Source organism: Pempheris klunzingeri, chromosome 17 (genome assembly GCF_042242105.1).
Source record: "Pempheris klunzingeri isolate RE-2024b chromosome 17, fPemKlu1.hap1, whole genome shotgun sequence".
Classification (NCBI taxonomy): domain Eukaryota; kingdom Metazoa; phylum Chordata; class Actinopteri; order Acropomatiformes; family Pempheridae; genus Pempheris; species Pempheris klunzingeri.
The window spans coordinates 2,378,361-2,405,481 of record NC_092028.1 but is presented as its reverse complement, the minus strand read 5'-3'; the positions used below and the strand labels follow the sequence as shown (position 1 = coordinate 2,405,481).

The 27,121-nt window shown below is 42.7% G+C and overlaps 1 protein-coding gene across 4 annotated transcripts; it reads right to left on the bottom strand.

Annotated features, from left to right (window-relative positions):
• Positions 1–435: 435 nt before the first annotated feature.
• LOC139217164 (myosin-11-like) lies at positions 436–26,439 on the bottom strand. 4 transcript variants are annotated; one of them, XM_070848461.1, is made up of 43 exons: positions 26,125–26,383; positions 25,680–25,850; positions 22,591–22,747; positions 21,660–21,687; positions 20,778–20,877; positions 19,380–19,406; positions 18,909–18,935; positions 18,698–18,790; positions 18,543–18,606; positions 18,337–18,435; positions 17,157–17,300; positions 16,735–16,830; positions 16,517–16,635; positions 16,170–16,322; positions 15,907–16,080; positions 15,640–15,813; positions 15,035–15,149; positions 14,736–14,929; positions 14,525–14,646; positions 13,544–13,613; positions 13,102–13,262; positions 12,869–12,977; positions 12,262–12,393; positions 11,924–12,130; positions 11,331–11,468; positions 11,123–11,246; positions 10,389–10,560; positions 9,332–9,544; positions 8,526–8,670; positions 7,723–7,929; positions 7,383–7,487; positions 6,702–6,854; positions 6,331–6,579; positions 5,242–5,454; positions 4,933–5,145; positions 3,906–4,067; positions 3,599–3,727; positions 3,153–3,241; positions 2,572–2,695; positions 2,236–2,444; positions 1,614–1,722; positions 1,355–1,527; positions 436–669 (listed from the first exon to the last, which is right to left on the bottom strand). In XM_070848461.1, exons 1-43 carry the CDS (start codon positions 26,281–26,283, stop codon positions 459–461), a joined length of 6,033 nt encoding a protein of 2,010 aa, XP_070704562.1. In that variant the 5' UTR covers positions 26,284–26,383; the 3' UTR covers positions 436–458. The 4 variants fall into 4 exon arrangements, with proteins under 4 accessions (XP_070704562.1, XP_070704559.1, XP_070704561.1 ...); XM_070848458.1 differs by lacking the exon at positions 19,380–19,406 and having other exon boundaries at positions 18,909–18,938; XM_070848460.1 differs by lacking the exon at positions 19,380–19,406 and having other exon boundaries at positions 14,736–15,149; positions 18,909–18,938; positions 26,125–26,439.
• Between the last annotated feature and the right edge of the window lie 682 nt (positions 26,440–27,121).

The window sequence follows — 27,121 nt, the reverse complement described above, 5'->3', positions numbered from 1 at the left end:
ATTAATCCATTTATTTAGTGAAATATGCAAAGGTGATGTTTTATCTGACCAACGGTGCAAAACTCAGACCTTCAGTTCACTAGTTGAGAAATGTGAAATTGAAATGATCAATCAATTCTAAAATAATGTTTAAAAATAATTTAACGAACAAATATAAAAATGTAGAATCAGACTGACGGGTCGGTGGACGTAGAGTAGAATTATAATCTCTGATAAGAACAGCACACACCTTTTCAGCTGCTAGCAAATGTTTCTACTTTACTGTTTCTGTTGGGACTCGTTCTCTTTTCTTTCCCCTCTTTTTTACCCCCAACGTGTTTGTGTGAATTACTTTAATTTCAGTTTTAACTTCTAGTGTTGTTACAATACCCAGAGACTCCTGTGTTTTAGGTCACTGTTAAATTAAAAGTGTAGAAATGTTTCTGCCCACTTTAATCCTAATGTTGCGTCAGGTGCTTCTACTCGTCGGGGTAGTAGGTGTCCACCTCCCCGCGGGGCTCCAGAGGGGGGGACGGGGAGCGAGGCTCTTCCTCAAGCAGCTCCACTGAGTTCTCTTTGATGGCGCTCCTCCGGCTGACGCTCCCCCCCAGCCCAAAGCTCCTGATGCTGCCGCCGCCGCCGCTGCTCCGCGGGCTGGGGCTGCTGAAGGCCACCTCCCCGCCGCCACGCCTGGGAACACCCGACACATCAGGAGGAAGAAAGAGGAAGAAGAGGAGAGTCAGAAGGAGATGAAGGACAGAGGAAGAGGAGAGAGCAGGGAGAACTTGTTGCAGGTGAGATTTGGATTAAAAGCCCCTGAAATCTTGCAGCAGGTGTAAACTTGGAGGGATGAGGAGAGCGATGAGGAAGAGGAGAATATTCCCAGGAAGCTTTGAGGACAGTTTGCAGATCAGTTGGAGTGTCTGAGGACAGGTGTGAAGCAGAACATGGAAGGAGGAAGAGGAAATGTAAAATAAAATCACAAATGATCTCATGCTTTCACTCTTCTGTTGTCAGGCACTACAAACATTGAAGGGTTTAATCAGAATGAGTCGGTATAAAACAAACAAAACGGTCAATTGAGACGACGATGAGCTGGAACCAGAGAGTGTTTGGCATTTTTGCCCCAAACTTATCTATTATCAATGTTGTGTCTACTAAATGATAAATCATTGGAGAGAAAATCTTTTAAAATCTTCTGCTCAGTGCACATCTGGGAAACAAAATCAATTTATCTTTATCAAAAATATTCATATTTAGAAATAAACATTTACATCAAGATCTGTTTTTGCCTGCAAATCACTGAAGTGTTGTGATTCTCTGTATGACTCAGCACCACCACCACTGTCCCACAGTGCAGTGGGCCCTTGGGTACCTCAGTTTGCTCCTGAGTGAAGCCATCTCTCTGTTCAGAGTGTCGTTGGCCTCGCTCGCCTCCTCCAGCTCCCTCTGCAGTTTCCTGCGAGCCGCCGCCATGCGCTGCGCCTCCTCCTCCGCCTCCTCCAGCTGATGCTTCAGCTGCTTCACCCGAATGTTGCCCTTCTCCGCCTGCACAGAGCACAGAAGCGCTTTTATTCCCAGGTATAAATGACGGTAAATGACCTTTGTTTGGCTGACATCATTATCAGAGCTACCTGGTCTTTGTATTGCTGCGCCTGCTTCCTCTCATCCTCCATCTGGGCGGTTAAGTCCTTCAGTTTCTTCTCTTTCTGACGGAGGTTCTTGCCGTTGGCCTGACGCTCTCTACACCATGTAATTAACACAAAACCAGCTTCAAAACATTTCATCCTTATTTCTTACTGTGGCCGAGTATTAAGGCCATTGTGGGTAAAAACAAAGACATAAAGGTATGGAGCTGGGACAGGGGGGTAATACCCTTCCAGGATCTAAGTTATAAATCAACAAGAAAATAATTGAAAAATAGTGTTTCTGGACTAAAATCACAAGCATGTCCTTGTTGCTAAATCAGATTACAGAGTATAATTAATGAGGGCATCCACTGCAGGACTTACCACTTCATCATCTCACAGGATATATTAGAAGGTTTTTTCCTGTAAATTTTAATTTTTCCATAAATTTACCACTTAAATCTCAGAACTATAGTTTTTTTTTGCCAAAATACTATCCCCCTCCCTCAGCTCCATAATCTCACGTTAGTTTTTACTCATAACGGCCCGCTGTCATATCTTACTGTGCTTTAGCACGGTTTATGTTCACTTTTGGAACTGAACTCCGTTTCCCACCATGCACCATTACCTGCTCTCAATCTCCAGCTGCTCTTCGACCTCTCTCAGTTTGACCTCGAGGGCGGCGATGGAGGACTTGAGTTTGGAGCGGCCCTGCCCCTCGATCTCCTGCAGTTTGGCCTTCAGATCGCGGTTTTGTCTCTCCAGCTGCTGCCTGGATCCCTCTCTGCTCTGAGAGGAAGATCTCTCTGCTGCCAGCTCCGCCCCCAGCTGGTCCACCTGCACAGGTGGAAGGAACATTAAGGGGGACCAATGAAGCTTGATCGTTTCTCATGCTATAGACGGCACTTGGAGCCTAGCTGAGTCCAGACTAGTCCTAGCCCCCTCCGGTCCACCTCGAACCCACCAGCTGCTGGCTCTTCCTCAGCCGCTCATTGAGGCTCTCCACGTTGGCCTGCTCCTCCTCCAGCTCCTCCTCCAGCTGGCTGATCTTAGCGTCCAGGCGGCGCTTCTCATCAGACAGCAGCGATCTGAAAGGAGGGAGGAGGATAAAGGGACAAGGTAAAGGAGGGGAAGCAATGGTTGGAGCTTAATTATGAGAAAAGGGGAGTAAGAGTTGACATTCAAATTCTGCTTTCCCACTCACAGGAATATGTATTTCTATTTCTATTCTATTCTATTTCATTAAAATGGGAAAGAAGCTCATTTAAATGGTCTTCAAAGTCTATACATTGGATAACTTCTAAAACTGTAAAACTGTTAATCCTCATGCTTTCTACAATCCTGACTGTTGTAACAAGGCCGACATAACAAACTAATAAAAATGAATTTATTTACATTTTTTGAGTCATTACAGTGAAAGGACACCCTGTGGACATTCATCAGGAAGTCTCATCTATAATGACTGAACTTCTCTTGTTTACGTATTATTTGTCCCCCTGATGCCCGTCACCTTATGTATGTATGTTAATAACACAAGACACCCACTTCCCAGAGGAGTTACTGGCCAGTTCTTCAGACAGCTCGTCTCTTTCTGTCTCTGCCTGCTTACGAGCTCTCTCAGCTGCTGCCAACATCTGGACGGACAGACGGACAGAGAGACATAAATGAACATGATGTTATCAGAGCAGAGTGTGAGAGACAACTTAAGGCTCGTTACAGGAGAAGTGTTTTGCCGATAGTTAATAAATCCCAGTGACTTTATCTAGTAACAAGTACTGTGTTCCTCTCCAAGCTCCAAAACTGTTCAGACTCACCAATGAGCCTCACTGTTGTTGTTATTTAATCACCATGAACACACCACTGTAGCTGAAAATAGTCCCCAACAAAAATGTGATCTTTCATGGCTCAAAACTACATTTGTTGGTGGTTTCCCATCAGCTTTGATGGGAAACAACAAGCTTTTATAAGTGTTAAGTGTTGACAGGCCTCACCTCATGCAGCTGGAGCAGCTCGGCCTCCATGGCCTTGGACCTGCGCTCAGACTCCCTGGCTGAGACGAGGACCTCCTTCTGGGCGGCACGCGAGTCTTCCAGCTCCCTCTGGAGCTCCTTCACCTGGGCCTGTGAGGAGAGCAGAGGAGGTCAGAGGAGGAGCACTCTCATTGTCATCGGTAACGCTGAGCAACCAAAATGTTGTCATGTTCTAGGATGCTGAATCTTGGGATCCCACAGTCTCAGTCTTGATTTTTATCATCTGTAAGATGCTGTATGTTGGGATTCAATAAAATAAAAATATGACCTGGATCTTGCGGAGCTGCTTGACCGCTTCGTCACGCCCCCTGCTGGTGGCCTCCAGGTGGTCCTCCATGTCCTTCAGCTCCCCCTCCAGCTTCTTCTTGCTGCCCGACGCTTGACCTCGCTGCTTCTTTTCCTCTTCCAGCTCCGACTCCAGCTCTCGCACCTGATGGAGCGACAGCAGGAAGGACCGTCAGCCATTTTGAAAACACATACTGTCTTGTTACACTTTACTTTAGCTTGATTTAGCCCTGTGTTCAATTTTATAAACACTCCAAAACACAAATATACTAAAATGGACAAAGTTTGATCCAGTTTGGATGCTAATTAAGTCAGAAAAGTTCAAACTCATTCAAAACCTCATTCTCATAAATGTAATTTTATCATCACAGTACAGTAGAGAGAAATCTACCATATCAATTTCCAATATTACTTAACCGCTTCATTCACTTTGCTTACATGTACCTTTATAACATAGATTTGTCTGTCATGTCCCATCGCTCTTCAAGTCAAAGAAACCAAGGATCAGAAATAAACCCTGTTATTGATTTTCTACACAAAAGGTTTAGATTTCAAGTGTCATATTTTGCTCTTCAGAGGCTGAAAGCATCACACGCTAATTTGTCATGGTATGATTTCCATAGTTGGTCTTTAAGACTAGACAACATACAACATACAGACCTACAGCATACAGATGCAAACATTTACTGATGCTGTTAATCATGTGATTGTTTGGGGTAAATATCATCATCAAATATCATTTTTCTCTCTCCATTTTCTGCACAGTAGAAGTATATATAGTGTCTTTATGATATCATGAATATACTTTTTATTATTACTACATGGATATGGGGACATGGGTAAGTAAAAATAATGCTGAAAGGGGACACTAGAATAAAAAGCCGAGGTGAGAGCAGGATGGAGGCACTTAGGACCAAACAATGAACAGGAGGTGATGTCGTCATGGGGAAAGAGACACCAGACTTCAGCTCCTGCAGCATAACCACATCCTAGAGGAAGTTGTACTCCACCTGTTTGAGGAGCTGCTTCCTCTTCTCCTCGCCCATCTCATCTCGGGCGTGCAGCTCCCTCTCATGCTGAGCTTTCAGGGCCTGACTGTTGACCTCCAGACGCAGCTTGGCGTCCTCTGCGACCTGCAGCTCATCCTCCAGCTCCTCCATCTGCGTCCTCATCTCCTCCACGATGGCCTCCAGGCTACGCTTGGCCTTCTCCAGGTCATGGACCTGATGGGGATGGACAGGAGAGGATGAGATCAGACATGCTGTCATCTTCTGTACTGAAGGAGAGTGAGTCCTTCATGTTTACACGTTTGCTCTTACGCTCTTTCCCACGTCGTCTTTGGAGCTGATGAGGTCCTCCATCTCAACTCGGAGGGCCTTCATGGTCTTCTCCGCCTCCTCCAGAGCATCCTGGTTCTCGTCCAGCGCTCTGGCCAGAGCTAACACCCGCGTCTCCTTCTCCCTCGCCTCCGCCTCCGCCCGATCCCGCTCCTCCGCAAACTTAGAGGACACGGCGCGCTCCTCTGCCAGCATCTGACCGGCACGAGGACAGAGGAGGTCAAGGGATGCACGTGTTACACACAAAACATATTGCTTGTATTATCTTTCATCATTTATGTTTTATTATCTTACCTGCCCATCTTTTATTATTGTCTTATTCAATCAAGTTTTTTTCTTGTTTAGTTGTTTTGGTGTGCATTATACTAATATGTACTTCTGTTCTTCAACTTGCACCACAGTTTTATTTAATCGCACTTTGGTTTTAATCTGCACATTTTTATCTTTTTATCTGCTTATTTATTTGTCTGTATTCATGGTAGTGGTCACTTTTACTCCTTTACTGCTGTAACACCAGAATTTCCCCCCGGGGATCAATAAAGTATTTCTATCTATCTATTAGTCTCTAAATCAATTTGAATTGCAGTTGATTTGTGTGAAAGGTGCTATATAAAGAATAAAGTCTGATAGATTTAATATAATATGAAATATTTTAATATTGATAGGTGACCATGTGAAAGTTTTTTGCTTGCTGTAATCTTTCCTCCTTTTCACACTGGCTGTTAAAAACAGTCGTAGAGGTACTTAGATCTTGTAATTAAAGTAAAAGTACTAAAACCACACAGTAAAAACAGTTGTGCATAGTGAAAGCAGTAGAATTAAATGTCGCCTGTGACTCATTCAGTGTTTGTTCTGTCACAAGGAAAACCAAACCTACTTTTGTGATGTTAGAACCATTAAATGTGTTTGCATAGAAAAAACTATTTGCTTAGTTTCTAACAAATAATATTTGATCAGCTCTTTGTATGTTTTGTGTGCAACTATTTTAAAGTAACTAAAGCCGTCAGACTGGACAAATAAAAGTAAAGAGTGGCATGAAAAGAAAAAACTCTTCTAAAGTCCTTGTCAGACCTGATCAAACTTCTTCTGCTTCTTCTCCAGGTTGGAGACGAGCTGCCGCTGGCTGTCCAGGTCCATGAGGACGTCCTCCAGCTCCTGCTGCATCCGGCTCCGGCTCTTCTCCAGCTTGTCGTAGGCCGAGGCCTTCTCCTCGTACTCGTTGTTGGCCGCCTCCAGCTCACGCTGCAGACGCTTCTTCCCCTCCTCCAGCAGCTCCACCGTCCCCACCGTCTCATCCAGCTTCTTCTTGTAGTCGGACAGCTGACAGAAGAGTGAAAGAGTGAGAGCTTAGAGGAGCTTGCAATGGTTCTATAGTCTCAATCAAGATAAAAACCACCTGATTTGTCTCATTAATTGACCTCCTCTCACTCTGAGTTACTGACCTGCATGTTGAGGCTGGAGACCTGCCTCTCCACGGCCCGTTTGGCCTCAGTCTCCTCCTCCAGCTGCTCCATCAGGCTGTTCCTGTCATCCTCCATCTGACGCAGGCGTCCGGACAGATTTAGCTTCTGGCGTGTCTCCTCTGACAGCAGCTCCTGGAGGACGAGGAGGAGGAGAGAAGAGACTTTTGTCCAGACTGAAATATCTCAAGAATAAGTGAAATTTTGCACAGCATTCACGGTCTCCTGAAGATGAACCCCACTGACTTTGTGGAGCTAGAGTAAAAATCAGAGGTACACCAATGAAGTCGGCAATATTTTGGATGCAAGTTTTGTACCAGGAGATGTTTCTTCATAACTATTTGATAGATTGCTGTGGAATTTAGAACGCATATTCATAATCCCCAGAGGATCACTGAAATTGAAATTTACCCCTTGTCCTCTAACCAAGCAGTCAAAATTTAAGTAAGTCACCGTACTTGGAGTTTGGTGCTTATATGCTAAGCTGAGATCAGGAACATGGTAAACATCAAAACACTGTCACTGTGAGCATGTTAGCATGCTGATGTTAGCATTGTGCTAGAGTAGATGTATCTCTGTGCCGACACCAATCTGGACTCACTTTGTATATAATTAATAGGACTACAAATCTATAAACTGGTGGACATGTGTGACGTCCCTCACCTGTGCATCCTGCAGCTGGGAGGTCAGACTGGAGACGTCTTTACTCAGCTTGATGTTCTTTCCCTCCGCCTCGTTCAACACACTCATCACACTGTCCAGCTCCACCTGGCAGAAAGAAAACAGAGAGAGATGGAAGAAAGGTGAACACGTTGAGGTCCCAAATATGTAGTTTAGTCCTTCGCTCTCTCATCTCAAAGTGTAGATGATTCTAGCAGTAGTTAAATATGAAGATTAATTATGAAGGTTTTCAGTTGGAACCACACAATATATTTCTGGAAACAAGCAGTATTCTATATATTTAGTACTTCAGTGTTAGTTCATTAGCGTTTTCATGACTCACATTCATCTTGGAGACTCGCTCCCCCAGCTCGGTTCTCTGCCGCTCGCTCTCATTGAAGCGTGAGTGCAGGTCATTCAGCTGACCCTCCACCTTCTTCTTCTTATGCTCCACATCCTGTTTGGCGCTGGCGAGGGATCGCAGGTCGGCGCTCAGATCCGCAGACTCCTTCTCCAGGGTCTGCTTGGCTTTCTCCAGGTTAGCCCTCACCTGGACGGACAGATGTGTTGCTTAAGTGACTCTTACTGTCTTTTAATGATGTAGAAGTGAGCTGGTTGAAACAGAGCAGACCTAAGAGGTTAAAGCTTGAAGCCTGTTAACTTCCACATTCATTATTTTTTCATCATTATTTAAATATTTACTTTTTTTGTTACTGCTTTTATTTTGACCTTTTCCATAAAGTAAAACTAAACCAGGTGCCTTAAACTTACTGCTGTAGAAATAGTCCCCATTAGTGCTGAAACCATTAGCAATTAATTAATCAACAATTAATTGCCAGCAAGTATATTTTCCATTAAAAATGCCAAACATTTGCTGGTTCCGACTGTCCAGTGTGAAGATTTGAAGATTTTAGTTTTTTCTGTTTATTTCAAATATTATTCTTAAGAGTTTTCTAATGATGGACAGACATTTAAAAATGTCACATTCAAAAACATTTAAAAAAAACTACTCAATTAATCTATTGGACCATTTCCAAACGTGTGTACCTACCATGGGAGTTATCCTTTAATAGAAGATGTATAACCCTGCACTGGGAATAACTGAGGAAAGATGTTGTAATGTAATTCAGTTTGGGTGAACTCTACCCTCTTGCCCTGCTCCAGCTGCTCCGTCAGCTCCTCCACAGCCTGGCTATATTTCTGTCTCATGTCCTGGACTTGGGCCTCGTGGCCCCGTCCCTCCTCCTCGATGGCTTTCTTCAGCATGGCCACCTCCTGCTCACGTTTGGCCCTGCCGTTCACAAAGAGGGCATACGTGACACCTCGACAACACGTCACAACAGGTATCATGGCCTGGAGGTTTGGCTGTCAGCCTGTGACTGACTTACAAACATCCACTTTTATGCAGATGACTATTTTCATTTACAGCTTGATTGAGAAAGAGAAATTTTGAATCTGTTTTACACGGAGGACCTAGATAGACATAGACTTGAGTAACATTAATAAAAAGATATTTTCACACAGATGACATGAGTTTAACACACAACTTGAAAATGGATCAGGGCTACAATGTTTTGAAGTTTTAGATCAGACTGGAGATTGTTCCATGTGGTAGGTACAGTAAACCTCAACGCTTTCTTTTCCAGTTCAGTTTGGACCCTTGAGCAAATTCTAAAATGTCCTGAGAACAGACGTGCTAATGCTCATATTTCAAGTTTAAAAGAGACGATAAGTACGAGGGAATTCTGCCAAGAACGGCTTTGTAAATCAGAAACATTTCTTAAATGTTTTATACATGCAGGCCCTGTTTTTCTTTTGAGGAAAAGAAAAAAACTTGTTAAAACTTTCTTTGACTCATTTCTGTAATCACTAATGTGCAAAATTGATTAAACACCAATTAGAATGTGTGAATCAGTCAATCACATAGGTGCAATACAAACGATGGCACAGACCGTAGCTCTTGCTGCGCTGCAGTGGTATCCAGGCTGTCCTCCAGCTCGGTGCGTAGAGCATTCAGCTCCTCTCCGAGGTCCCGTCGAGCGCCCTCCACCTTCCCCCTGGCCGCCCTCTCTGCCTCCAAGTCCTCCTGCAGCTCTGACAGCAGAACCTCCAACTCCCGAACCCGCTTCACCGCCGCCACACGCTGATTACTCTCCTCGTCCAGCCTGTGAACATGAACACAAGCGCTTCTAATACACTGATGTACAATAATACTTTACATGGGAATGTCTTTGAGAATTAGTTAGTAGTCGCAGGTTAGCGACCACCAAGGATACAATGCTTGGTAATTTTCTCATAAAAGAATAATAGTTTTTCTGTTGAGGTTTAGTGACCTCAAGGGAGATTTTCTACACATTTTTAAGTTTTCCTGTACCTTCCTACTAGCATTTACACATTTGTCTTGAGAAGAAGATCGTCAAGCTTGACTTTAAAGGGCCAATATATGTGATATCAGGTCTAAATCTTCCTTCTCCATAAAGGGCCGTCAAATGTCACTTTTCCAACTGAAATCAAATCAATTTCAGATACAAAATCTTTAAGTGCTGGCTAAAAGCAAACCAGAGCTCTGCCCATCCCAGCTAACTGTGCTGTAAATTACTACTGGTGTGAGGTGTACACAGTATGTGTATTCTACTGTATTGTGTATTATGGTTTTGTGACACTGACATTGTTCATGTAAAAGCCCAACTAGGGACAAAGGTTAAATAAAGATAAATGATCAGCTTTGTGCACATGGTACAGTAACTAGAGACCAGATTTCCATGAAATTTGCTGTAGATATTCATGGTCCCCAGAGGCTACACTTAACTGGTTTTGGTGGTCTTTTCAGTAATGCAACCCTTCAAACCAAAGTTAGAGATTCATTCAGAGCCATGAACTTTACCAAGCCCATTTATGCTCCCCTTTACTTTTACCTGTACTAAATCGCCACTTTGGTGTTTATTCTGATTAATTAACGTATTGTATTGTCGGCTTTTGAACATGCTCTGCTTGTGTTCTCCCTCTCACTGGGCCTGTGTAGCCTGGAGCTCCTCTTCCTTGGCGGCTAGCTGGGCTCTGAGCTCGGCTAGTTGGGCCAGCAGGTCGGCGTGCTGCTCCTGGAGGTCAGCAAGCTCCGCCTCCACCTTCCTCTTGGCCTTCTCCATGTCCTGACGACCCTTCTCCTCCTTCTTCATACGCACTGCACACACAGGGGCAGAAGACACCGAGGAGTCCTCTCCATAAAAGGGTATTTTTTATTAAGATCATTTAATATTGAACCTGGAAGGTTTACAACCAAATAAATCAAAAGTAAAGCACTTAGGAAGAACGTTTTGGAAACATGTACTAACTGGTATCCTCAAAGATAAATTGAATTTACAAACTACAGAAGATGAGAATGGCCGTTCTTGCAGTAATCCTGTTATTTTGAGATCACGATAATGTGTCCATTTCGTTTTGTCTTTGTGTCAGCAGTACCTGCCTGAATCTCCTTAATGAGATAAATGAACCTGTTATTAGGAAATGAGCTTTGTCATCTCATGATAACTAAATAATTAGCTTATCTAATCTCAAGATAGTTGCAGGCATGTTACTTCTCAGCCATTCTGTCTAACAGGCGAATTTCTTGTGCTGTCTGAGGAGCTTCTGGTTGGTGAATTTTAGCTGCATTCCTCTGTGTATGTAAACAGAAGTGAGTGGAGGTGAGTAAAACATATAGTACAGATACAAGCAGACGGAGCATGGTGGTTGTGCTGACTGACCCTCCAGGTCAGAGATCATGGACTCGTGTTTGTTCTTGAGTTTGGTCAGATTTTTGGACTTCTCCTCCTCCTCTGCCAGGTTAGAGCTCAGATCAGCCATCCGCTCCTCCATCAGCTTTCGCTCCTGCAAGGACACAAGAGCACAGAGTCAGTGCAGCGTATGCTGTGTGATATAAACTGACCACACCACAGAACTGCGTCTGTCTACCTTCAGCAGCTTGTTGTTCTGGTCCTCCATGAGCAGAACGTCCTCCTCCAGTTTCTTGACTTTTCCTTCCACAGCCACTTTCTCCAGCTGCAGCTTCTGCCGAGCGTCTTCCTCCTCCACTATATGAGCCTCCATAAGCTGCGGGAAAACATCTCATGTGGTGAAATGCAGAATTAAAGAGTGCAGATTTCAAGAAGCCGAGAATGTTCAAAGGAAGGAAACGGCAGCGAAAAGCACACTTACAGTACAGCTCAGGTACAAGAGAAGCATGTAACAAAGTGTAGAAGAAGAAGTGTAACAGTGTGAACATAAGGCTCATTTAACCACAGAAGCATGAATGTATTCCTATTATTCATTATTACTATTGCTGCTTAATTTTACAAGATAACAGTTGTCAAGAAAATGATGTGGAGGTGATTGTTTTTTTTCCAATTTTCTTGTTGTACTGAAGAAAATTAGACATTTTAAGGAATTCTTTTTTTCCCTCTCAGTTTTCTAACATAAACAATGATTGTTTCGTTGTAAAAATATTGAACTCTGTTTTCTTTAACCAATACTCATACTACTGCTAATAATAATGATGAGCAGTCCACCTGCAGCTGCTGCTCCATGTCCTTCCTCTCCTGCTGCAGGGTGTTGCTGCGATCCTCCTCCTCCTCCAGCCGGGCCTCCATCTCGTGTAGCACCTCCTCCAGCTCCTGCTTCTTGGCCTCCAGTCGCACCCGCATCTCCTCAGCCTCCATGTACAGATCTGTTTCTGCCTGAAGCTTCGTCTCCAGCTGGAGTCGCTCCTCCAACAGCTGCAAAACAGCGTAAGGAAGTAACTTTATTTACACGGCACCTTTCAAGAGCAGAGACGTCAGAAACAGATGACAATAAAGAATAAGAGAAGGGAGTTCAACAGCTTAGAAACTCTCAGTATCTATTTCACCTGGGTGTGTTTCTGGGAGATGTCCTTCAGCTCGGCCTCGGACTTGGCTGCCACCTCTTTCGCTGCCTTTAGTTCCTCCTCTTTCTGACCCATTTCTTCCTCCTGTCTGGTGACCTGCAGCAGTGGCTTCACCTGGACCCCAACAGACACATCCACAACTCAGTCTGCGTGTCTTTGGAATATATAGTACAAGGTTTGTGAAATAACCTTTAAAAAGTTCATGTTTTAACCTGAAAGGCTTCATTTTCTGTGGATGTCATGAATCAGTTTGTCAGATTTGGCTCAACCTTAGTTTGTCTACACTGGAGAGCTTTACAAATATAAGCCTGCTAAAGTTACACTAACTAATGCACTTAAACAGTTAGCAAGTTAACATGCATGTTAACAACTATTAGCATGTTCCATTTAGTATCCAGCAGTGTTACAGCACTAATATTAGCACATGTCCCAAAGAACTAACACTGTTATCTGCTCCTGTACTTATTTGGAATGAAATTTAAAAAAGTAAAATGTTTTGAGCCCAAACAGTGATGCCAAGTGTGCAGTAATTATGTCATTTGTACAGAATGTAACCTTCTGTACAATATGTGACCAATAATTCTAAAACCTTGGTGAAGAGCCTCCACCACTGCCAGTTCTTGAGTTTCAGGTAACAGGCACAGTTCCTCTGGATGACCTTCATGGCGCTCAGCTGCTGCTGACGTTTACTGAAAGCCCTGAAAACACACACACACACAGAAGAGGTGACTGAATGTTGTGCAGTGGAGCCCCACAAAGCAGTAATAGATATTAGGATACTATTACTTTGTTCAGACATCAGCGTTCAACTGATTCTCTTACTTGCGGGCCAGGAAGCCTCTTGCTTGTGCCTGGAAGGCGATGATGATGACGGTCAGTTTGAGGTCTCTCTCCTCCTCCAGCTGTGCCAGAACTCCCGTCCTGAAGAACATCTTACTCTGACCGATACGATACAGGTTAGTATCCAGATCCAGGTGCTTTACCTGGAGGAGAGGAGGAGACAAGAGGGACAGAGTGGAGTAAAATAGAAACTTCAGTTTTTTAATACAGAAAACAAACAAAACAAAGTTTAGGAAGCTTTTACTGTGGACCTTCAGTTATGAACCTTACACACCAAAATATGTACAACTGGGGCCCAGTTTAAAACACTGTATGTATGCAGGTCTTTGACACTGATGCAGGTCATGTCTGACCATCTCTGGGATCACAAACCCTTCTGAAAATAAAATAAACTGTTGAAAATGTTCAGTTCCATCCAGCTCACCATCAGACAGCATGCCTGCTTCCCGTCCATGAAGCCCTTTGGGATGGCGTTAGCAGCCAGAATTTCATATCTAAAGACAAGAAAAACACTCTACTGTAGCATCAAATGATCTGTCACACAAGTATACTCCGTTTACTCTGTTGGTGTCATTGCAAAGAGGTGTGAATGTGATTAATTTAAGGTAAAAACGCAATTCAGATGCTTTAATTTCAAACTTAAACAATTTAAATGAACTTTGTTGTCATTTGGATAAAACAAAGCATGAGATGATTTTAGCTGATGCTTTGGGTGCTCCAGTGGTCACAGTGAGGAACTGCAACACTGCATTTAAATCAATGGCTAAAACACTGTTCATATCACTAGAATTGCACTTTAAAATTCACACCAGTGACAACAGTGGTGAAGAAGGAGCAATAAGTACTCAGACAACTTACTAAATAAAAGTAATAATATCTCAGTGAGGAATCACTCCGCTACAGCTTACAAGTACAAAAGTATTCGCACCAAAACTTACTTGAAGTGCCAAAAGGAAAAGTGATTATTATGCAGAATGGCCATTTTAGAATAATATCCATTATATTATCAGATCATAATCATTGATGCATACTGCTGTGTGGCTTGTCAACTTTGTCAATAAAGTTTTATCTGAACCTCTAATAATAATACATCATATTTCATTAGTTGATTATATTTTGCTTTAATTATCTGAATCTGCAAGTTGACTAAAGTCTTCAGATAATTGTAGAAAGTAGAATCTTTCCCTGTGAGATGTAGTGCAGAAGTAGAAGGTGCAGAAATACAAGCACCTCAAATGTAATGTGTAAATATACTAAACAGTGCATGTACATGTACATGCACTGTTTATCCACTGACTTCTTGCTGCAGGATGTATTAGTATTAATACAGTTACCATTATTGATTGTCATTGACACCTCTGTAGAATAACAATAATGATGAGTATAAATTTCTGAAATTTCTGACCTCTGCCTGAACTCCTGGAACACGATGCGGTTGGGGAATCCCTGTCTGCAGATCCGGATGCCCTCCAGCACGCCATTACACCTGAGCTGCTCCAGCACCAGGTTGGAGTCCATCTTCCCAGCCTGCAGCACAGCAGCAGACCAACAACCACTGAATGCATGTACAGGCTCAGCCTCTTTAGGCCTTGAATAAATGCAAGGCAAGGACTTACCCTCTTCTCGTGGTTGGGGATGATGCAGCGGACAAAGTTGGGCTGGGTGTTGTGCAGCGTGGTCATCAGCTTGCCCAGAGACTCCTTGTACAGCTGACCCACTGTGCGGAACATGCCCTTCTTGGATTTAGTGGAGGTGGGTGCTGAGCTCTCTGACATCTTGGTCATGGTCTCCAGACCCACCACTCGATCCACTGACACGGAGGAAAGAACACGAGAAACTTTAACACCACATTTGATCCCCATGACCCGAGATCTGCGGTGAAACCTCCAGGAGGAGGACATCATGGAGGACTGACCGTCTTTCCACAGATCCTGGATGAAGGTGCTGGAGGAGTTGTTGAGCAGAGCGGTCACATTGTCATTCAGAGGGTCCATGTTCTTGGTCAGCCAATTAGCTGCATTATAGTCGACCTGGGGATGAATAGATAGATAGATAGATAGATAGATAGATAGATAGATAGATAGATAGATAGATAGATAGATAGATAGATAGATAGATAGATAGATAGATAGATAGATAGATAGATAGATAGATAGATAGATAGATAGATAGATAGATAGATAGATAAGAATATTTTCCGCTGTGGATTAAGCCACATTTGGTGCTCTGCTAAGTGTTTGGGGTGGAAGGATGGTGTGTGAGGGACTGAGTCAAAATAAACTAGACCGTGTGTGTTCATGGTGATGAGGGAACATATCACCCAGTGTAATAGTGAGGCACACTCACGTGGAAGTAGATATATCAGGCTTTTGATTCACACACTGTACTCTTTAAAAGGTGCTATGAGTCTTTTTGTTGGATTTGTTGATAATAAGAAAACATAGAATATCATCAGCATTATAACTGTTGTATAGACAAATACACAATAATCTTATTCCTGAAGCCTTCAGTGGCCCTAACCTTGCCGGCATAGTGCAGAACACTGAACATCAGTTTATCCTTGTGTTGTTTGGGTTTGGAGAACTTGACATGACCAGTGTGGGTGTTGAGCAGCTTGTCCACGAAGGAAACATCGGTGGCTTTGGGGAACCAGCACTCCTCGTCCAGCAGGGCCAGGATGCCTGGAGGATTGTTCTGCAGGACAGCAAGAGACACACAGGCTCAGTTTAGGAGAATATCTTTGCATTTTCTGTCCTGTCCGGTGTGGCTGCACATGTGCGTCCTGACCGGCCTCTCGATGAGCTCTATGCAGGGCTGCAGGTCGAGGCCGAAGTCGATGAAGTTCCACTCGATGCCCTCTCTCTTGTACTCCTCCTGCTCCAGAACGAACATGGTGTGGTTGAAGAGCTGCTGCAGACGCTCGTTGGTGTAGTTGATGCAGAGCTGCTCGAAGGAGTTGTCCTGAGGCAGAGAGACGTTGTGGTGATTAGAGAGGCGACATGAATACGATAAAGCAAACTCGTACATGATTGTTTTCAGTAAGAATTCACCTCGAAAATCTCAAAGCCAGCGATGTCCAGGATGCCCAGGAAGGAGGACGACTGCCTCTTACTCTTGTCCAGCGTCTTGTTGACTCTGGCCAGGATCCAACGAAACAGGCGCTCGTACATGGCCTTAGCCAGGGCCTCCACCGCAAAATCAGCCTGGAAAAGGGGTGAGAGATGGAGAACGGCAGGAGAAAGTGCTGTTTATGATTCATTTGGGGAAGAAGAAAGTAACAACAGTACATTTACTGAACTGCTGCACTTGAATTCTGAATCTGAGATACTTTTCTTGAGTATTTCTCTTTACTAGAAGAGCCTTTATTTTCTGATAGCGAGGTTTGGTTTGCTCTCACCTGCTGCTTGGTCTGCGCCTTCTGCACCACCTCCCTGCCCACTTTAATGCGGGGGGTGAGGATGGCTCGGGTAAAGTCGGTGACATTGATGCCCTGCAGGTGACACACCTTCTGGGCAGCTGGGGTTGATGGGTAACAGGGGACGGAGAGGTCAGAGACATTACATGACATTTACAGCGTAACGTACAGCGCCAGGGTTGGCATTTGAAAATGCTCACCGGTGTTGTCGGGCATGGTCGCCTGCTCGTTGTTCCTCTCCTTCTCAAACTTGATGTTGCCCAGCTGCAGCACAGTGGACACCACCTTCAACATCCCTGCAGCGAGGAAGAGGAGAGTCAGACAGGGTGGGGCACACATTGCCAGCAATGTTAAGAGATCCTATCCTAAGATACAAACAGTTGAAGCTTCTCTAGCAGTTTTCCTTCCCCTCTCTCCCCTCTTTGTCTCTTCCTGAGATAAATTAAGTTTGGTTTTTACAATTAATCATAAAATCATAATTATTCTACGTTGTTCTTTCATAGTCCTTAACTTCCGTGGTACTATTTTGAGTATAAGTACACTTTTCTTTGAGGTGGAAAAAAGTGGGTTAACATAAAGCCTCTGAATGTGACAGTGGAGTTGGTTCTGATGGGTTCTGGACCTATTCGCTCCTCCTCGGTGAAGCCCATGATCTCCATGGCCTCCAGAGTCTCAACAAACATCTCGTCATCCTCCTGCCCAGGGATCTCCACGTGACCCGCCAGCAGGAAACGATAGTTGCTGAAGTCCTCCAGCAGAAGCTCCTCTACACACACACACACACACAGTGAAGTTTTGGTTACACTTAAAGTAAAATGTATTTGTTATCCATCAAACCCCGAGCAGACAGCATCAATATGAGCTCCACCTTTTATCTTGATGTGTTATCCCTGATGTGTTCAGCCTCGCTTAGCACAAAGACTGATAGCAGGGGAAGACTGTTAGTGTAGCTTCATAAAAAGTGACAAAATACACCTTCAAACTACAAAGATGTCTTTGCACCATGCATCTTTTATGAAAAAGAGATGTAACGAGACAAAGATGCAGACATCCAACGTAGAATACACAGAACTGCCTCCGGGTCTTTTTTGGACTATATCTGCACCTTTAGAGTTTTTTGAAGGCTTATATTTTATAGAACGGCAGTTTTCCTCTGTCTTCAGTTTTGTTGCCAAGCACTCAAGAGTTGCACTGGATGTTCAGGGAAAGCCAGGGAATGAATCCATCCATCCATTATCTATACCATTTATCCTTCAGGGTCTGCGCGGGGGGGCTCTAACATTAGCTGTCTTCTGGACGATGAAAAACAAAGACACAAACATGCCACGCAAGAGAAGTGTAAACTTCATAGCTTCGGTTAAGAAACGATAATCACAAGGACTGGGTGTCACGAGTAGATGACAGAAAGCTAAATGTGCAACTATCATACTGAATATGGGGGAAGATCCTCAGGGGCCACGGTGCAGCTCTTTGTTCCAGCATACACACTCACCTGAGGTGACTCATTAGAGATATCAGGTGGTGTGAGTACAGGGTTGGAATAAACACCTGCAGTACTGTGGCTCCCGAGGACAAGAGCCTGAGATCCATTATGTTTCATTTATAGGGTCATGGAAACTCAACTTTTTAGTCATTGAAAGTCATGGAAAATCAGGGATTGTTACATTTAGAGTGGGAACCACAGAGGGAACTTAAGTTTTATCTTACCTGACTGTGGGTTAGACAGCCAACAAGACTTCTAGTCCTATTGACTCTTTAAGCCCACTACATCTTACAGTGAGAGGAGTGTTTATGTCGCTCACCCTTCAGCTTGTCTTTGGCTCCTGCCACCATGTAATAGAAGATGTGAAAGGCTCTTTCAGTGTTGGCCTGACGGATACAGCGAGACTTCTCCAGCAGGTCTGATCGGGTCAGGAGAGGGTTAAGCACATAACAGTGTTTGTTTTCAGTTAATATTTCACACAACACGGCACTTGGCATGTCATATATTCCAATTGAAAATGGATACAGGTATCAATGTTGGCCCCAACAATGTAGCCGGTCACGTCAAAGTTGAGCTTGATGAACTTGCCCTGTGGATAGAGGAACAGCTGCATTAACCACTGAGGTGACTAAAGGCAAAATGATTGTAGGCGTTGACCTGCAAACTGATTGAAAACGTACAAATCGTGACGAGTTGTCGTTCTTGATGGTTTTGGCGTTTCCAAATGCCTCCAGGATGGGATTGGCCTGCAGCAGCTGCTTCTCCAGCTCCCCCTACAGCCCATAATAATATTATAATTCTGCGCAATAAAATCTGTTATCCTGTTTCATCAAACACTTCAACTTCAGCTGTTTATTGTGTAACAGTGTCTGTAGGAGGTTTTATACTCACGTAGGCCAGAGATCCTGCCTGCTGCTGCTGGAAGAAACAGGAACACAAACCGTTAGGGATTAAATCAATCCTCAACTTTTTTTGTCTTCATTTGAAAAGGTGCTACATTTAGCATCTCACCAAAATTGGCAACCTGCATGACAGCTTAAAATGAGCAAAGCAGCAGGCCAGAGGTCAAGCGTCGATTAAATCTTAGTTAAACAAACCACAGATAGTTCTTTGCGGGATTACGCGCAGCTGAGCGAACAGCAGCTGTAACGTTAAATCAGCATTATGGAGGATTTGACGGAAAGATAAGAAGACCTGGCACGATGATCTCCTTTAAGTACAGTACCTCTCCATTAACGGCACAGTGCTGCTAATGTCGCTGCTATTTCACTTTCTTTTTTTTAGTCTTCAGTTAGAGTTGTGAGAAAAATCAGATCAGCCCCAGAAGCAGCAGATGCACAGACAATAATAAGCTGTCCTCACCTTGACCACGGCTGCAGCAACTGAATCCTGCCATGTAGAATATGTGAATTATCATTTGGTGACAGAACTAAACACTCTATTCACATACAGTGAAGTTACATATCAAAAACGTTTGGCTGTCATCACACGTTTGGATTAGTTGTACAGTAATATCTTCAACAGTTTCTAATTCATTCATTATGGAGCCGACCAGAGGACGTATAGTGTTTTAACACTGACCCTGACACACATGTAATATATTTGTTAGCTAAAGACCAACACATTCCACTGCACAGATACACTATACAGCACATGTATGGTATTTTAGTTAGTTTTCTCTTCTTTCATACTGTCTGTAATCAGTCTTCTGGTGTGTTTTCACTGAGAGCAAGTGATGTAATGGCATCATGAAATGATTTTCATCGTTTTCATCGCTGAAAAACCAGTGACAGAAATCTGAAAAGCTCTCTTGGCCCATCAGTTTTTTCCCCTTATACTCCCGAGTTGCTCAAGGGACGACAGATATTACTGCAAAAATATAGATGCTTCTTGTAATATAACCTGTATAAATACAATTATATTTAGATTTTTTTGCATATTTGGATTTATATTTATATCTTTTACATGCTACATTTCTGACACTTGGTTTTTGCACCTAATTGATAATATTTTACTCTTTGATTTAACATATTTTACCACAGATTTTGTGCTTTAACTGTTGCCCTACAATTTCCCTCAGGATGAGGTTCTTTCATTTGTTTTTATCCCTATTATTCAACAGCTGTTAAGTTACTAGTTATTGTACAAATTATAACAGTCATAACAGCCAGACATTAAAATGATGCCTACATGTTAAATCATCAAATCAAATACATATGATCATATATCATATATATGGTATTATACCACTCAGCGTGGCCTTTTTTAAATCCATTATTTTCAGTAACTGCTGTATTTTTAAATCTTGAACTCTATTTTTATATAAAGTTCAAAATGACTGCTGGGTAAAAAGAGTTATGGAACTGGTCCAGTAGATTGCCTCAGCCAGCTCCTTTGGAGCAACTGCACCTGATCACAGTAGGTCCACTAAAAGAGCTTGTTTGATCCACTGACAGGCTCAGAGTGTTATTCTAAGTGTGTGACAGCATCATGGAAAGGATCCCTACAGAGAGAGACCTGGAAGATCCTTTTGGTTTAACCACAAACAGCACACACACCAGACTACATTCACTAAAACAGGGATTTTAGCTCAAACCAAAAATATGTACAAATTGGTCCCAGGATTAAAAACACTGGAGTTGCCCTCTTAAATGTTAAAGTTGTTTAGCAAATCATTATTTGGCTGCTTTGTAGATCCAGTTTACAAGAGCAATGTTAAAACATTGCTTAAAAGATCCTGATGAACACGTTTCTACTCACAGGATTCACGTCCTTCTTGCCCTTGTGTGAGGATGCGGCGACGGCCAGGTACTGAATCACCTTCTTGGTGTTTTCTGTCTTCCCCGCTCCAGACTCACCCCTGGGAGGTGAGGAAAGAGGTGACACATGAGAGGAGGAAGAGAGAGAGAGATTATAATAGATATGGAATAGAAAGAAAAGACAGGGTTAATAATGGAGACAGGATGGAAGTCGGAAGCTGATATTCTGCAACAATATTCCGTTCATGAACAGCACATAAGGGCTGAAACAACTAGGTGATTAAACAACAGAATAATGGGCAACAATTCTGACAGCTGATTAAATGCTAAAGGCATCTATTTAAGCCAACATTTCACCAGGTCCATCTTGTTATTGTGAATGATGGGGTTTCTTTTCTTCTCTGGCTTAAATAAACATAAATAAACATTTGTTTATTCAGCAAACCCATGTTAGTCATTTTCTTCCACAGATAAAAACAATAAGTTTTAGTCAGCTTGAGCTTTAGGAAAATATAAATGGCATCAGTTTTCTGAAACCAAATGATTAATCAGTTAACTGATTAATTAATAATTATTTGAATTGTTAGTTGCAGCGTTTAATAAATGTGAACATAAATCTATATATATACACACAGCCACTCAGATTGTGGGAACAAAATCAAGGACCCAAAACACATCATTCAAGTTAAGGGTTAAGGTTAAGTGGGTTAAACTGGGAATGAATGTGAGTCAGTGTGTGTGTGTGTGTGTGTGTGTGTGTGTGTGTGTGTGTGTGTGTGTGTGTGTGTGTGTGTGTGTGTGTGTGTGTGTGTGTGTGTGTGTGTGTGTGCATACACATGCATGGTACAGTGTGATGGAAAATGAGTTGTATGTTTTGACTCACGTGCAGAGAATAGACTGATCCTCTCGGTCTGTGGAGAGGCAGAGGGAGATGTTAAAAGGGAAACAATGTGAGATGTTGACTGAGCTGAGCTCGTTAGTTGAAGCCAAGCTGAACAGACCAAACATGAACCCTGAGGAGGCGCCGCTTCACTCGGACACGAGAGCAAGCGGCTCTGAAATCTCGTTCAGAGGGAGATTAGCCTCCATCACTTGTATCATCTAAAAATAGCAGGTGGATGCAGGGCTCCATCGCTGTAATCTCGTCTCCCTGCTCCATGTATGGCCATTCTGGGGCTGAATGGAAAGTACGGAGTTGGTCTGAGGTCACCGGTGGACCATCCAGAGAGCAGACGGCACGCTCTGAGGCTTCAGTCGGGGCTGCTCCCTGCCACCATTCAACTTTTACTCAGTAACTTTCATTTGGTAGGTTTATGTGTGTGAGTTTGCTGTTTCATTTACTATTGTGACAGAATCAAAAAGTGCTAAATGTACCTCTGTTCTTCAAACGAAACCAACTGGCCTTAAACGAGGCATTTCTAAATGTGACAGTTTCAGTAGCAGTAGTAGTAAAATACTGTAGAGGCACAAGATAAACATCATGAGAGAAAATGTGTGGTTAAAAGAATGAAACAAATATGAATGAAAAACTATTTAAAAGCCAAATAATTTCAGTATTGCAGTAAAATGGACACGTTTAAAGGGATTAGTAGTACAGTAAAGGGAAGTACACTTCTAAGTTTGGTGACCTGACCTTTCAAGGTTTGTGTTAGTGACAAGGAAATGGACCGTATTATAGATGCCACTGTTACAAAGTGTGGAAATGTGTGTGTTTTTATTTTAGGTGAACTGACCCTTTAAGTATGAAATCATTCAGTATATTGGCACCAGGCTTGTCCACCAGTCTACTGATCACTGATAAACACACGTCTTACCTTGCAGCATGTTCCTGTAGGCGTTGTCTGTGATGGAGTAGATGTGCGGCGGCACCTCGTGGCGTTTCTTGCCCTTATACATCTCAATGATCTTTTCAGAGTAGATGGGCAGCATCTTGTAGGGGTTCACCACAACGCAGAACAGACCCGAGTACGTCTGCGGGGAGAAAGAGAGGAAACAGAGGGGCAACCATCAAAATCATTTTACAGGTAACGTCACAGGGTTCATCCCCGTCCCGTGTGTTAATGTTGTTGAACACATTTTCAGTCATGCAATGTAATGAAGTATTTCCATTTTATGTAATACAGAGAGACAGTGTGGCAGTGAGCGACCTGAGTACCCTGAGCAGCTACCACCTGGATCGATTCCTGCCTGACTGAACTGTTTGCTGCATGTCGTCCCCTCCTCCCTCCCCCCTTTTTGCCTTTGTCTGACAGGCAAAGGCATGAAAATAAGCTTAAAAAGGTGCATTACTATGCTACTAACCTTTGGATACTAACAGTATCCAAATGATCCAAAACCAACTCCACATTGACAAACTACAACATTAAAATGCTCATTTGTGCTAAAAACAGAATCCTGTAATGTGTCATAGTAATCTAACACTGTGAAAGGAGGCATTCTGCATAATGAGAACATTTAGCTGATAATAATTACTACCATACTGTACTACAGTAACATTTTGAATTACTAATGTATATGATTAGTATTTTAAGGCCGTGGTATTTCTACTTTTACTTAAGTGAACAATGTGAGGACTCCTACAAAGTGGTGCATTGATTTCTCCTGGAATGCTGTTCTTTAAATTCCTTGATTTTTCAGGAGTCCCAGGACTAGTGGGTAACAGGTGTGTAACTGTTGGTTGTGTAGTTTCATTAGATAATCTACAGACTTTTATATTATTTAGTGAAAGGAAGTGTGACTTGTTTAGTTAATTGTTATTGTGTGGACCTTTTGGAGTAGGAGCTCCTCCATTTGTGAACGTGTAAAATGTCTTTGCAGGTTAATCATCCTGTTCAGTAATAAAGTAGTTCACTTGGATTAATTGATACTGGCCCTAGATCCCAGCAACTAATCTAATCTACACTAATCCCAGAACCAGTGATTTCTGCTGCATGTTGCGACCAAATCAATTGTGAGTTCATCTCTCTTCAGTCTGCATCATACTTTAAAAACAACATAGATGTAACGCCATATATACACATATATAGACAAGCCTTGACACTGACCATCATAAAACCAGTCAAAATGTAATAACGTACACAAAAATATCCTGTTAATGCTTAAAATTTGAATTTCGTGAGCCCTCCAACTTGTATTTCAAATTTAGATTCAGGTTGCAATAATTCTTCATATTCAACAACTTTCTTTGTATTTTCCATCACAAGAATACAGAAATCTGAATATCTGTGTGTTTGAGTGACCTTAACATAAAGTGCACCCCCCCCCCCTGTCAGAGTTGCATGTATCTGTCAGCAGTGATGAGAACAACAAAAGCATTCATGCTAGAGATACATTTTCAACATGGGGGGTGAGTAATGACCAGGTTTTCTTACATTCCTCCTATGATCCACTTGCATCACCTCCTGAATATAAGCAGGAGGGAGGAAGCCCCTCACTGTTACTGAAACAGCATATAGAGGCTTAGGGGTTACTGTTTCTCCACCTATTGCTAAAAGAGATTTAAAAAGTGAAGTGACATGACCAAAACATGGGGAACACTGACATCTATGCCGTTTTGGGGAAACCTTTGAATGTCGCTCGGCTAAATCATAATCATATTTACATTGTGGGACTCATGAACTCATATTCAGAGCTCAGCCTATGAGCTGCTCAGATACTATCTGCTCATATATGGAGTGGAGGGGCTGCACTTTCAGGGATCTTTATGGCGGTCCGTATTGGATGTTTTAATTTTACATCCCAGACCTTATTAGACTTTGTGAGACTGACTAAAAAAATAACAACATAAGCTGTTGATCCCTCCAGTACATCCTGAGTCTATGTAGAGTTTATGCACACAGTCCTTAAACAAGGACTCTTCCACCTGAACTTCAAGGAGTTTATAAGGAGAAATAAAATTCTGAATGTCAGCTGCTGACCTCCGCTCAAGTGGCCCCTTTTTAGTACATAGCTCTCTTTATATTTAGGTTCCCATCTAGCAATATCAGTGCTGCTGGTCTTTTCTTTCCCACAGCCAGCTTGAAATGTTGTGGTTTAGAAGCTGTTCATGCTCTAAGTCACGGTTTAATTTCTATTTTTAGATGGAAAACAATGAGTTCATCACACAGCGGTGGTGTGATTTCCATTTAACCTTCAATATTTCACATGTGAATCATATTTAATATGTAAAACTTAGAGGGAGCAACACAAAGGTCAATAGGTCATTTTAAATCCAGGGACTGTATTTGATCTTTCTGTTCCTCTGAATCATGTTTTCTGTTTCAATCATAAAAGGACAGAAGCTTAATGTTTTCTAATATTCATCTTGTTATCTTTAATACATGTACTCAGTTTTACTCCGTCCTGTTTTCATAGGCTTCACTACATCACCTACATCAATTTCTGAGAAAACCTAAGATGAATATTTTGCTGTAAACTGAACACTGATGTACATAATGTCTATGAGAAGAAAACATGGACATTCTCTGGGTACATTTACAAGAAATAACTCTCAATTTGACATGAAAACAAACTTGAATACTGTCTGAGATCATAAAGTCATATATTTACAAAGAGGTTTCCTGAGATTTAAGTCGCAAATTTAAAAAACAAACTTGGTAAAATAGTGTTTTCTTTGGTCAAGGGACCACATAGCTTTACTTTGCAAGGTTGGATCAACGTCATGGGATTATACCAGCACTGCAGGACCACATCAAGTTATACTTTGCAGCCAGACTTAGTAATAAGGAAACACTCATGATTTCAGCCCAGAATTTGTTTTTATGGATTTGGCCTTTTTTCATTTCATCTCAATCATCTTAAATTCCCAACTTTTATCTGAGAATATGACCATAATTATGTTTCTCCCTAATATGCTGTTGTACCAGGGTCCTCTCAAACATGTGCGTGCATGTGTGTTCCTCACATAGATCAGGCTGGAGAAGTATCTCTCTCGCAGATTGTGGAGGACGGAGGCTTCGTTGAGGAAGGTGAGGGCGGCCATGTCCTCCACCTTGCTGAACTTGGGCGGGTTCATCTTCTGGATGTCGTCTTTGTTCATCTTCACCTTCTGACCGTTGGAGAGCTCCACCAGCACCTGCAGCCAAAACCCCACTTATAAATGAAGCTTATTGCCCCTCTGTGGTGTTTATTGTCTTTGAAGACAATAAACTTTCCACAGCTTCGCCCACAAACTGAATAAAAATGTAGTGATGTGGTAGAGGCTATTGATTAAAAAAAACTGTGTGGTCAGTTGAGAGGCAAATTAAGGAGTTAAAGTACAAAGAGTTACAAGTAGTAGTAAAAAAAATCATGTGACTACATCAGTGCAGGTTGTCTGATAATGATGACATCATCAGCGTGCATATTACCTCATTCCCCTTCTCCTCCTTTACGCTGGCCTGCTCAAAGCCCTCTCTCTCTGATGGCACCCACACCATCTTCTTGGCCGCCCAATCGGCTTGTGCCACTCCGCTGTTGCGAAAGTCATTTTCCAGGAAGAGGAACTTGTTGTCGTCAGGGTCAGCCATGTTTGAAATATAACCGTTAGGGGTTGAATCGATCTGATGCGCACAGGTGGTGGCGTTGATCGCTGGTAGTTCACAGGAGGTCGAGCTGACGTGTGGATCGTCGCTGGCGACAGGGTCAGCCTGTGGTGGGTTGGTGGTTGTCGGGTTGACCTCTGACCTCGGTTTGAGCTCTGGCCTGCTGGCACAACAGACGACAGAAAGCAAATACTAAAGTGTGAACTACAAAAACCTGCGTTCATGGACAAAACAGTGAGTCCTCCATCAATCAGGCTGCGGCAGCAACAAGGTAAGAGTGGAAACACGACTCCAGCAAAGCACCGCCCCCACCAAGAAATAGTGCAGCACAAAACCCCTCCTAGAACCATAATTTGTCATTTTTTAACACATTAAACAAACAGGATGCAACATGTTAATCAGTGACTTTTAGAGGCACTGTCCAGCTGAATTTAGTTACCTTCAGTTCCCCCTGTTTCCAGTCTTTATGCACATTTATTGTCCAGACATGAGACATATCAGTCTATCAATCCAAACATTTCAGTCCACGGTCTGTTATTTCTGTTGCTATGGACGCAGATCTACAGCACGTCCAATCACATCAATCCACAGAAAGAAACCCGGTAAAGTCCCAGCAAGAAGGAAACACAGAGATAAATCAGGACAGAGATGTCAATATCCGTATTCTAAAATAAGTCCTATTAACCTGGTCCAATTTTCCCACTGCTGCAAACGTCCAGTTTAACGTGAATTATAACGCTAAGTAGGCTAATCTTACGAAGACTACAGAGTTTACGATGCAGAACCAACCATAGAATTTAGTGCTTTACCAATAAAATCACCT